Source organism: Euwallacea similis, chromosome 28, assembly GCF_039881205.1.
Source record: "Euwallacea similis isolate ESF13 chromosome 28, ESF131.1, whole genome shotgun sequence".
Taxonomy (NCBI): Eukaryota; Metazoa; Arthropoda; class Insecta; order Coleoptera; family Curculionidae; genus Euwallacea; species Euwallacea similis.
The window spans coordinates 2490687-2503360 of record NC_089636.1 but is presented as its reverse complement, the minus strand read 5'-3'; the positions used below and the strand labels follow the sequence as shown (position 1 = coordinate 2503360).

At 34.5% G+C, this 12674-nt stretch overlaps 1 protein-coding gene across 5 annotated transcripts in view; it reads left to right on the top strand.

The window, feature by feature from the left end:
• Window positions 1-50: 50 nt before the first annotated feature.
• tmod (tropomodulin) overlaps window positions 51-12674 on the top strand; it is a 94878-nt gene continuing 82254 nt past the window's right edge. For 2 of the 5 annotated variants that reach the window (XR_010752810.1, XM_066403136.1), the window contains exon 1: window positions 51-396. Coding sequence is in view for 3 of the 5 variants with exons in the window: in XM_066403136.1 (XP_066259233.1) it covers window positions 295-396 (102 nt within the window). In the remaining 2 variants the exon portion in view is untranslated. The remainder of the gene's footprint in view (window positions 397-12674) is intronic. The other 3 variants (XR_010752811.1, XM_066403137.1, XM_066403138.1) reach the window with 2 other exon arrangements.

Below are 12674 nucleotides of genomic sequence, written 5' to 3'. Positions count from 1 at the left end.
CACACTCGAGAAAGTGTGAACAGATTTTATGAGCTGATACGACTAAAAAGAAACGGACATTCATCTTTAATTAGCAGTATTCAAAAAGCTCTGAAAAAAATGGAAAAACAAGTAACAAAACAATAAAGTTTCTAGACTACAACAAACTTCCGTTCGTCGTTGCGGCAAAAGAAAATTAAATATAGAATCATGCTCGGTAGTCTTTGGCAAGTGAGCGCTGCGTTCAGATCGAAATAACCAGTGACGGAGTTGTGTCCAAATTAAACGCGTGTGGCCTACCCAAACGAAGGCGAAATGTCCGAGAATGGAGAGGAGAGCCTGGTGGAGACGGTCGAGGAGACCTACGAGACCGAGGTTCGCCGCAAGGTCGTCAAGACCAAGATGAAAATCCAAGAAGTAAGTCCAGAATTGTTTATTTCTATGTAGTATGTAGCGCCAGTTCTATGTATTGATGGTGCAGTCGTCAGGACTCTTAACACGTGCTGCCCACTCTGAGTTATGCGCGGTTGTGCCTGGATGATGGCCATTTGCTCTGCATTAATGCGAGATCCTTATGGTGGTCAATACTTGATAATGTGAACAGCGTTTTTGATTTTTGACCGGCGATAAAGTGTTAAGTATGAGCTGCGCAAAAATATCGTAAATATCCTTAAATTTATATACAGTTAAATCTTACGGGCATAGAGACAAAAACTCGACACACTTTATGTTGAAGACCTTTTCTTAACGTCTTTGTAATGCCAGTGATGTCTCTGTGATCTTTAATGACCCATTTTGCTTGCTTGAGCTGTGTTTGATCTGGGATGAACATATTGATCGTTTACGAAAATTACATGACGCCGTGATCTATATAAAAATATATAGCTTCAAAAATAGCCGCTACATAAGACGGCCGGTGGTACAATTCGTACAATACTAATTGAACTGTTTAGTATTTTTGTTTGAAATGAACATCCTGCATAAAATCGAATGTTTCGGGGAGCTCCTGAGTTTGCTTTAATTAAAAATGACTTATTTATGAATCAGACCACAGGAGAGAATTTTGACGATACAGAGTTATGCAACTGTACAAAACTGACTATATTTTATATTTGGATTATTCGCCAATTGGAGATCTTTGATTAAATATTTTTCAAAATTCAAAATAATGCAGGTATCAAAGATACACCAGTGCGTGTTTGCTGCATCATTTTACAGCCGCTTTCGAAAGATCTATCAATCAAAATTTTCAACGGATACGAACCTACTTATGAACTTTGAATCGCCGCTTGCGCTCAAATATACCGACTATCAATACTTGAAAAAGTCGGTATTTAGTGAATCTACAGGGTTTTACGAATTGAGGTGATTATCTGCAATATATTATCACTAACAAAAAGGTCATAATATATTGCGTGACATGAAAAACAGAAAATGATATATCGTGTGATATGAAAAACAGAAAGTCCAGTAATTATTTTATTAATTTTTGGTACAACTCTCTCTCTTATAGTAAGATAAATATATCATTAATAAATTAAATAAAACCTTTAAAAAATTGGTCGGCTCTTTACGGTTTCATCTAGACTCCTGGACATATGCCTAATGAGATAATGGATTTCCTCCTGAGGGATTTTATTTCAGGGTGTTCGTACGACACTGACGAATTCGTAATTCTACGAAATAAACAAGGTTTTATCGCTGGATTAGTGAAAAAAGTTACTTATTCAGAAAATATTTATCAATATTTAAAAACAATCGGGTGTACCAAGAGACTTCTACTTGTAATAATGGTGCTCTTTACAAGAATGCATAAACTCTCCCTTATAATAGCAAGATGCATCAAATAACAAATATTTGCTACGGAATTCTTGCCATTGTAAGGTATTTATTATGAAATGGAACAAGATTTTTCCTAAACCAAGGTAAAAGTGTAAAAAAGGTTTTTACACTTTTGCCTTTCCCCGTAGAGCCCTCGGGAGTACTTTTGCCTGATAAATCAGAGATATATCCCTAAAAGAGGGTAAGATTGGCAAGGCGGCTCTTTGCACAAGGGAGGGAGGGATGTAATGTTTAGAAAACTCTTATAGTTTCCAAGATACCATATACATACATATGTACATACATGCCCAATTTAGGCAGCTACATATCAGTGTGCAGGATTGTAAGTTTAATATAAGAATTTTTTGCAATTAAATTTAAAGTTTTTATTTATAATTAAATATTTAAATTGATATGAAAGTGCAACAATACTACAATTTATTGACACTTTTAGTCGTCAAAAAGTGTTACGAATTTACTAAAGTGTTTAGACATGCCGAAATTGAACTGTTGTTTCCCCAGAAATTATACATGCATCATAAAGACTGTTTTACGCACGCAACAGCAAAACATTCATTCTGATTCATGTGTAATAAAAATATATTTGCTGTAACAGGGGAATTACAAAAGTAATGTTTAGGTCGGATTTGTTTTTGATTCTAATAAATTTGATTAAACGTAAAATACCTTTGAAATGTCTGGCCGTCTTTGATCAAATAAAAATTTCTCTAGTTCAATTTGATTTCTATTCACGGAGGTGAAGAAGATTTCTCAAAGAGCATTACAAGGAGCGGTTAAAGTTTGCGAGGAACGTGGTAAATGTTGCAGTCTTCTATCTACAGTTTCCCAGTCCCCAGACGTGTTCGAACAAATTTATCTAATTTATACTGGGTATTTCGTTTTCAAATTATAATACTATAATACTTTTTACAAGCGCTGTATGTCACACAGTAGATGATAAACATCAGATGCCTCCTATCTCCTTTCTACACTTTACCAACTTTAAAGGAGAATGTAGGTTTCAAAGCGTGGAATTCCAATGGTTTGGAGAAAGAAATTCAATAATTATGCTGCCTTAGAATTTAAGTTAATTAAATAACAAATAAAGCGAAGATAAGAAACTAAGTTTCAAATAGTGAAGATTAACTTATTTGATGTACGAGGTATGTTCAAAAAATAACTAGAATTTTGTAATTTTATGGGTTCTATTAATTTTATTTTTGCGATTTTTCGCTAGTTGTACTGGTAAACATGTCCTTAAACAATGTGTACATTGATAGACATAGTGGAAGTTTAGTTTGTTGACAACTTTCAAAAAGGTTACATTGTGTTCGACACAAGCGGCGATCTTTGAAAAATAGATCAAAGAATTTGCATTAAATCTTGTTAGTTTAGAGTAAATTATTACAATAGAGTGAAGTGCAGCTAGGTTTTAAAAATTTTAAATGTAGCGTTTGGTGAGTCCACTATAAGTAAAATAAAGTTTTACAAGTGGTAAAAGCGTTTTCAAGAAGACTATGAATACGTCGAATATAACGAACGCACTGGACGACCCAAGACATCAAAAACGTATGAAGATGTAGAACTGGTGGAAGAAATTATTATGAAAGATCGTCGAATTACAATTAGGGAGTTCACTGAAGATGTTGACATATCAGTTGGGTCATGCCATGAAATTGTTTCGCATGTTTTGGAAATGAAATGGGTGACTGTAAAGTTTGTTCCAAAATTGTTGAATTTTGAATAAAAACTGCAGCGAATGGAAGTTGTCCAAGAGTCGTAAATGTAATTCATAAAGATCCAGAAGTATTGAAACTATTGAAATATGGGTTTATGGTTGAGACTAACAAGGGAAGGGATCCAAGTGTGTACCGCCCCAATTTTTATTAAATTTTTCAGAGAAGTAGATTAGACCTATTTAAGAATAGTGATGTATGTTTTGTGTGCCATCTTCAAGATTTAAGAGGTGACTACTATCCCAAAATTTCGGCAATTTTTCGTTTTTTGACGATAATTTTTGATCCAGATAATATTAGAACAACAGAAAAAAATAAATGTTCCTTTTTCAATTCGCCACCGATCTGTCAAGGTCCGGAAAAAATATCACTGTTAATTTTTTTTTTCGAAAATTTCACTCTTTTGGCCCAATTTTTACATGCATCCAGTGGTCTCGTCCAACTTTTTACCATTATGTAGAGAAAATATTTCTCAATAGAATAGTGCAAAGCAGAGATCGATACCATGTTTCTAACAAAGGTTATAACTGTGTATATAAAAGTGTGCACGCCATGTTCGGACGCTTATAACGTCAGAACCGCAGGTCGCAGAAGAAAATGTCTCATAATGAAAAAGACTTTATTTAATGAGTATTAAAGAATGGTACCGTCAAAAATATATTTTCAGTTGAAAATTAGCTTAACATTTTTTCTGTAGTTAACAAGTAAGATGCGTTATGCATCAGCGTAGGGTGGTCTCAGTGGAAGCATTATGGATAGCCAAGACCAAAAAAAGTTTGATAAGTGCGATCGAATGTGAAGGTAATTCTCACAGCGTTCTTCGATTTTAATGGTTTAGTACACTATAAGTTTTCGCCACAAGGCAAATCAACAAAGAATATTACATACAAGTTCAACATCGTTTGCGTGAAGTAATTCGAAAAAAAACCCAGAATTTGTGGCGAAACAATTCATGGCTTTTGCACCGTGATAATACGTCTGCTCACACTTCATTGTTTGTTCGTAAATTTTTGGCCAAAAATATTCTTTTAATGATACCGCAAGTTCCATATTCGCCGGATATGGCTCCCTGTGACTTCTTTTTGTTCTCGAAAATAAAGAGAACTTTAAAAGGTTGTCGTTTTGCAAGCATAGACGAGATTAAATGCGCGTCGCTGAAAGAGCTAAACCAGAGTATTCCAAAGTTTGAGTTTCAGAAGTGTTTCGGGTATTGGAAAAAGCGTTGGCATAAGTGTATGTTAATCAACGGGGACTATTTTGAAGGGGATGAAATTGACGTAGTCGAATAAATAAAATTCTTTCTAAAAATTTAAAATTCACGTTTTTTTCTGAGCATACCTCATACATATTTAATATTCAGTTATATGACAATTTTCATATTCAGTTTTAAGATTAAGTTATTCGATATTGTTCATTAATAAAGTAAAATGATTCAGTATTGTTTTCAATAGTCTGCCCATGTCTATCGGTACTTCCTTTAAAGCTCAGAGTTCATAATGTCGGAGGAATTCTACAAAGAAGCGGGTTTTATGCAATTTATGAGAAACAATTAAGTTAAATTTTTAATTAAAATTTCTAATCTAACATTATGCAATTTGTGAGGAACGTCTTTAACGGGTAATAACTCGGTCTTATAGCGTTTTCCACTAAATTTACCAATAGAAAATGCTCTTATTAAAGCAAATATAATAAAGTGTAGTTCGGATTAATTTCTTTGTTTCTATTAAAGATTCACAATTCATAGAGTAGTTGATCGTAATCCAAATTATTCTCTTAGTAGAATAATATCTGATGTAAACAACTCAAATTTTGTCAATATTATCATTAGAGTTATGAGAATAAAATATGTTTTAAGACATTTTGGGTTTTGATTTTAATATATCCCTGATTTTTGAGCTTGCAGAAAGTAACGAAAAATGCAATTCATTTAGTTTGCTAAATATTCGGGCAAATTTGTTAAAGAAAGTAGGTATGGTTGCGTTCGGAATGACAGAAATGCCTAAATATCGAAAAATATACACGGTGCCTTATTTAAAGTTTAAATTTCCGGTTTAACCGAAAGTACGATAAAATTGAATAATATTTATTTCAGACAACCTAACGTCCTTAAATTAATTTAAGGTGATTTCCGCCAGTGATTGGTAGGCGTTGGTACCTGATATTAAAATATTCTGCCCTCGATCCATCTCTAAGATTAAATAAAGATAAGTAATACCTTTCTGGGATACTAAACGCACACCATTCGTCAGCCGAAATCTCTTCTAATCTGCAGTCCTATACTTGAAAACTTCCTTTCAGTCGACGTAATAAAGTTATAAGGGTGGACCACTTTTCAGAGATACCCGGTTTATATTTGTCATTTAGTTCTTCGTGGTTTTTATCGTAGTCTAGATCGCAGTTTTTAACACAATGTTCGATATGATGCGTAGTTACTTTTTATTTGACTCTTCTAACGTATATAGCAGACCCTACTTTTCAACTTGTTTTTGCTTAGGGCTACATCGACACTAACTTGTAGAAAATGGGAGTCACTTTGCCAAAACTTCCTGGCACAAAATCTACGCCGGTTTCCTGCTCTAAAATAATACAGAGTCACACACTATCCACAGTGCGCTGTAAATTTGTATGTAATGCAAACATAAGTTCTAGAATTAATTTGATACAATTAACATACAATAAGTGCAAAGAAAATTATCCTTTTTTGGAGTTTGTATAAAAAAATGCTTATCTTATTCCAATGCGAAGAAACGAATGTAACATATGTGATAATTAGTACAATTATAAATTATCTACAGTTACTTTATACTTATTACTCAAGATGGGGTCCGTTATTTACATAAATCAGATATATCGTTGTACCGTACTACACTTACCTACAATGAGGAAATAATGAATTAGTAATTTTCACTAGAGCGCAATAATTACTCGGCAATTATAGCTAAATTTCGCGTTGAAGCATTTTATAATAGGTGGAATCCCATGTAAATCTGGTGTTTTATTTAAGTGGCAATCGTTCATTACTACATGTTAATGTGAAAGGAGATTGGAACGATATGTGGGTATCTATTGGTGCCGTCAGGGCGTCCCAAATGCAATTCGCCACTATCGGCATTTTCACAGCGGCAGGAGCTGCAAATTCGGTAAAATATAATTAAAAAAAAGTTTCCATTTGTTTAGGCCTTTTGGTAAATATATTGTTCAAACTCAAACAAAATTGATCACAATTCTATTTTAGATTTCCGCAACGATACATAATTCTGACAAATTTAATCTCACATCCAGGTTATAACATTGTTTCCACTATTGGTGAGGACCAGCTCTCAAGTCCTGATGGTGTATTCTTGAAAATATAAATTTCACTCAAGAACAATATCCGATCCTGGTTCTAGAAGAAACGCCTTTTCAAGCTCTCTTTACTTGATTAATTTCTATTAAGGTAGTTCTAAGGTACTGGCCCTAAAAAGTAACAAAAATTTGCTATATCGACCTTTTCCTTGAATAGATTAGTGAAGATGAATAATGGTAGGAAAACTCTGAGACGATTCAAGTCTATTGCGACTTTACGCCTCATTTCAATTCCAGTCCCAACAGTTTAGTTTTCAATCCATGTCTTTCTCTTTTCGTTTGCTTTTTGGCACTATTCCATTGGCTATAAAAACCTATATTATTTGTTTACTTTAAATTTTACTCTTCAATAATAATTCATTACTACACTTTTATTCTTCCTGACTATTTTTTAGCCATTAGTAAAACACTTCTTCTCCTTATGTGTATATCAATTATTGATTCTGGAGTGGAAAATTGTTGAATGAAATTAAGGAAAACTACAAGTAATTACCGTGTTTTTTGAAAAAGGATACGTCTGATGAAATGATGTCTGAAAAATTGAAGTATAATTTGGTTTGTGAATGTAAAGGAAACAATATACGAGCACTGAATTGCAGAGGCGATAATTTACTCCAGCATTTACTGACCAGCGTTACTATTAACTTTGCAATAACTTGCGTTTATAACCAAGAAGATGAAAGAAATAATAATTATTGTTTTTGGATTGTCATTTGGACTCATTCCCAATGATCCTTCGACCTTCAGAGCCACTGACTCATTTTATGTAAAAATCGAATTTTAGCCCAATTATTTTTGTGCTAAAAATTTCCCAAGCGCGATAATGATGACGATATGTGCCAAAGTTGTTTTGTTTTCAATGATTTGAACACCATCTCCATTTCCAAGGGAAACTATTCGCCCCTGCCACGACTAGCCCTGTACTTTTCGGCTCCCATAGTCATTTGTGATCCATCACTATACTAAATCTTATCGTTGCCCGATGGCTGCTGAAGAAACTCCATTGTAAATTCCTCTCTCTTTGGAATGTTCATTCCAAACGACTGTTCAGCTTCGGTCAGCGATTTCGACTATTGTCCTCCAACAGTACGATTGGAATATCTCGTCAAACGAGTTTGGCAGTCATCGAACAAACGGCTTTGGGCTTTGTTTGCTTCCCATAGAAAACCATAGTCTCCCTCTTGGTCTAAATCAGAAGCTCCGGCAACTCCACTAATGAACGTTGATCTTTGCTGTAGGCGATTCTTCCCTCTTTTGGAATGAAAGTCGCAATCTCCATACTAGAGAGACAAACCTCATCGTGATCACTCGGTATCACGATAAGAGCACTGTGTCTAGTTCTCTTTGAAGAATTGCTGAGATTATACTATCATGTCTTATATGGACTGAATTCATTCACCGCCTATTTGATGGCTTCGTATGGCCATCTAACGCATGTGATGAGCGACCTAGCGCCCGGTCTTATTCACTAGATTAAAATTAGCAAGGGGCGATCTCGCCAGTTTCTCCAGGGAAGTAAGTGTCTGCAAGAACTGCTCCCCAATCGGCAATCCATATTCCGTCTTCTTTTTCTTAGCTCAGCAATTCGACAAACATGGCGGATTCTAGATGAGAATCCATCTCCCTGTAAAACTTCGTCCAGTCAGCCCTTTTACTGCGACTTAGTACCCTCTAAGATATTTTAAGTGCGTCACTTTAGCTATCCTATCCACCATGTGTGCTCCCTTTGGTGGTTTGATAGCTGAAGTGGATAAAGTGCTCCAGCTTGCCATTCCACCACGGAAGTCCACGAGTAGTTTAACTCTTAAGTAAGCAGCTTATTTCTTGATTAATCTATGTTTGTCAAGGAGCTTTCAGGCCTTTATAAAATCTGTTGGAACTTTGAGAACACCCCCTGTATATTCCTTTTCGGCCCGGATTTAATGAACAAAATGTGCCTCGTTACACAATCCCTCGCATGAATGAGATCAATTCTATAGTCACATAAATCAATCAAAGCCATTCGAATTTTTACATTCTGTCGGTGTTTATTTGCAGTGTTTATAGCTAGGAGTATAGAAGCAGCTCTGACGTTCTACGTCACTAATGTATAAAGGTATTTAGGAGTGACGAGCTGAGCCAGAAATAGAACCAGAAGTAATTACATGGAGTACAGTTCAAAAGTTGGAATTTTTCTCGCAACACCGAACAACGACTTCTATACTAATCACCAAAAGCTGATAGTGAACTTAGAGAAGGCTACGATTCATTGAAGTTGCATTATAGTAGAGAGAACATAGTGAAAAGTGCTAATTTTGTAAATGCGCGGGATTAGCGATAAGGTGTTAATTACCATGCAGTGGGAGAGTTGGAAAACAAAGCGCACAGTTTTCATATTAATTATGTATATCTTAGCCTTAGAGAAGATTTAGGTGTAGATTAATAATCTGTTGTTTTTAATAATTAAACGTAGTAGTAACGATCGTAGTAACTAAGAAAAGTTTTTTTTCTGCAAGAAATAGGAAAGGAGAAAGAGGAATATGAAAGAAGGAGAAACAGGAAAGTAAGAGAAAGAAAGTAAAATAAGAAAGGAGAAGTTTGAAATGTTTCGCGCTTACGTAGAAGTATAATAGATAGGGTCGGTTGCTACGTGCTATATTTTGTAATGGATACCCTGGAGTATCAATTCATGTTATGATCAGGCGGAGGCCCTCCAAAAGTTATCCAACCAGGCTACCAAGTTTACCATTTTCAAGGTTTTTTAGTAATAACTGAAAAAGTAATCGTTTTATTTTGAACATTAATTGAATAAATTTTGACTCACAGACTTACTCGCGATAGACACGAAACAAAACTGACTGCACACCAACCATAAATAGTTATCATCCTGTCACTCATAGGTTCTAATTTGAGACATCCTGTATATTAATATAAACTATTGATCAGTGAATACTTACTCTGTTGGTTTCTGCTATTTTCAATCACCATATATACGGAGTTGTGAAAAATCAATTCAGGGTCAAAATACATTCTGAACATACAGGGAAAGGCACCCTTTTTCACTACATGATCAATATCAGTGTAGAAAATACACACGCAACTAGAAAATTATAATTAATCCGATCACTGGGCCATAAATATCCAATCTCCTTGGTCACAAACAGCGCATTAATGGCCGAAGCAAATTAGCAGGAATATGCTTTAGGTGTTTTGTAGTAGTGCTAATAAATTCTGTAGTACTCTGGGAAATCAAAAGCGAGAAACCTCATTAATTTGTTTTCAACTGTCCAAGAGAAAACAGAACGTGCTGCCGTTTAAAAATAAACTGATATTTATTTCGAATTTGTTCCGTTATATCTTTGAAGTGGCGACCTTCGGTAATAGAAGGATATGATGTAATATTGTTCCATAATAACTTATTTTGTTACTGAGGAAGAATCCACCCTTAGCAAAGGAAAAGTGCCTTAACCGTGGTGATCCGTGACTGTAAGCTACAAGTCAAATATCTCTCATCTTAGTAACTGATATTTTGCGCTTTTGTTTGATACGGCACCGCGATTGTGGCAAATGCCATTATTTTTAGCCTACTGTTATATAAACATTTTAGAGGCCATTAAAATTGCAATATTTAATTAAAGCAAAGGCCAGTTCTTCAATGAAACTGTCACGATTTATTAACCTTTCACACCACGCAAAAAACGGTCTTGACTGAAATAGGGTCCTCCATAATATAATAATTGTGTCGCCATTTTGTCAGAAAATCTCCATATTATTATTTATAGTATTAGCAGAGTAATACGATTATTGCGTCTATAACTCTGTTGTTTATGCTCCGCTTTAGTAAAGCTTGAAGTAATCCACACTTTGCGTCCGAAATAGTTTTGTTTAGTGTTGCCTTGCCCAGTACATTGCACATTATAAATGGTAAATAATCAGTTTTTCATCATGGGATTTATCCTGTTAAACTATTTATACATTAGTGAGATACACGATATTCAGCTTTGGTGTCCGACATTGGTGCTTTATTAATTGCTACTTGGCAACTCTGTGCATTCAATCTTAATGTAATAATTATATGCTGTATAGTGAAAAGTAAAACAAGATATTTTGTAAAAAAACAGCGAGTTCAACATCATAATTATTTATGCTTAAGATCATTAAAATAATGGAGAACAAGGCAACACGAAAGTAATGCATGTTTTGGGTAATGTGTGACTTAACAATACAAGTTACGCTGACATAATTAATAAGGTCCACTTCTCGAAAATGCCATCATTTTGCAAAGGTTCCAAATTGAAAGTTTTACAAAATATGACAAAATATTTATGATACATACAACGGAACCAAAGAATGACGTAAAGTACCTGGGAATAACAACCAATAGGAAATTAAAATTTACAAAACATGTGCCAAACATCAGACTATAAATCACCAAAATAACAAAACATTTCCGAACATTAAGATACAAGGACAAAGGGATCAGCAGTAAAACTGCAACAAAAATATACAAATCTATTTGCCGACCACTGTTAGACTATAGACACATACTAAGAGCAAATCTAACAGAAAAAACTAAACTATATATTTAAATAACAGAACAGGTTGCACTAAGACTAATTGCAAAAATAAGGCACCCCGAAAACCCGTTACACAATCCACCCAACTAATTATTATACGAACGCATACACATGACAAAAATAACCGAAAAACTATTACAACTGCAGAAAAAATGGAACGACAATTCCGACAACTGGACTATACTGAAACCACTTTACTTAACAAGACTGACAAGACAATCTATCCTGCTTCCTCTTTGCGTCTACCACCCTGTTGCAACATTTCCCGATCTAGATCATACGTTTGGTTTGTAATGATGTTTAGTCTAAATTAAGAATATGTACCATGGGCAGAAAGACAAATTTGATCAATAGCCTTTTTCCGAGAAAATAAAGGTTATTTATAGGTATACAGAGTGTTTCAAAAACATACTGAAAAACGTTCAGGATATGTAGAGCTCATAAAAACAAATATTTAGATCGAATAAAGTTAAGTTCAAAATCGGTTCGTTTCAAAAATATATAGTGTTTAATCACTTTTTTTAAAAATATTTTAAAAACGGTTTGGGATGCGGATATGAAACTGGGGATCCGCCATGGCAGGATAAATGTGCATGTTCTGGAGTAGATGAAATATTTCCATTTCCACTAGTGGCGTTCGTGCGGCCATTCAATGAAATGTTTTTAATTTTAAAAAATGATACCCCACTGACTTTTCTAAATACGAATATATTTTTGTAATATTCCATCAATTCTTAATAAAAAAGACCTTTTAATGTGTTTTGTTACTCAAGTAGCTGTTTTCAAGATAAAAAACAATTTCTCATTCTTGTACCTAAATAACTACTAGGTGGGCTGTTATATCCCACACCCCAAAATACCACATTTGGCACCAATTACCACCTCATATTTTCTAAATCTCCAGGTACCTACCTAGCCCCCAATCACCGCCAAAAACCCACCGCACTAATCTTTTTGCCCCACCTAAATCATTGGAAAAACTTTTAAGCAAAGGCATCAAAAACCTTCTCAAACGCCTAGGTACCTACCTGGGGAAAATTAAAGAAATTTATTCTCCATTTTTTTTTATTTCCCCAAAAAAGTTAGTTTGCACAACATATGACGAGTGGGAGGAAGACGTTTAGGTGCATCTTTCCTTTTTAAAAAATATTTGATTTATTTAACACATTTTTTATTGTGTCATAAATACTTTTAGTTCATAGCCCCTGGCAAAAGTCATTTAACCGATTTGTATACA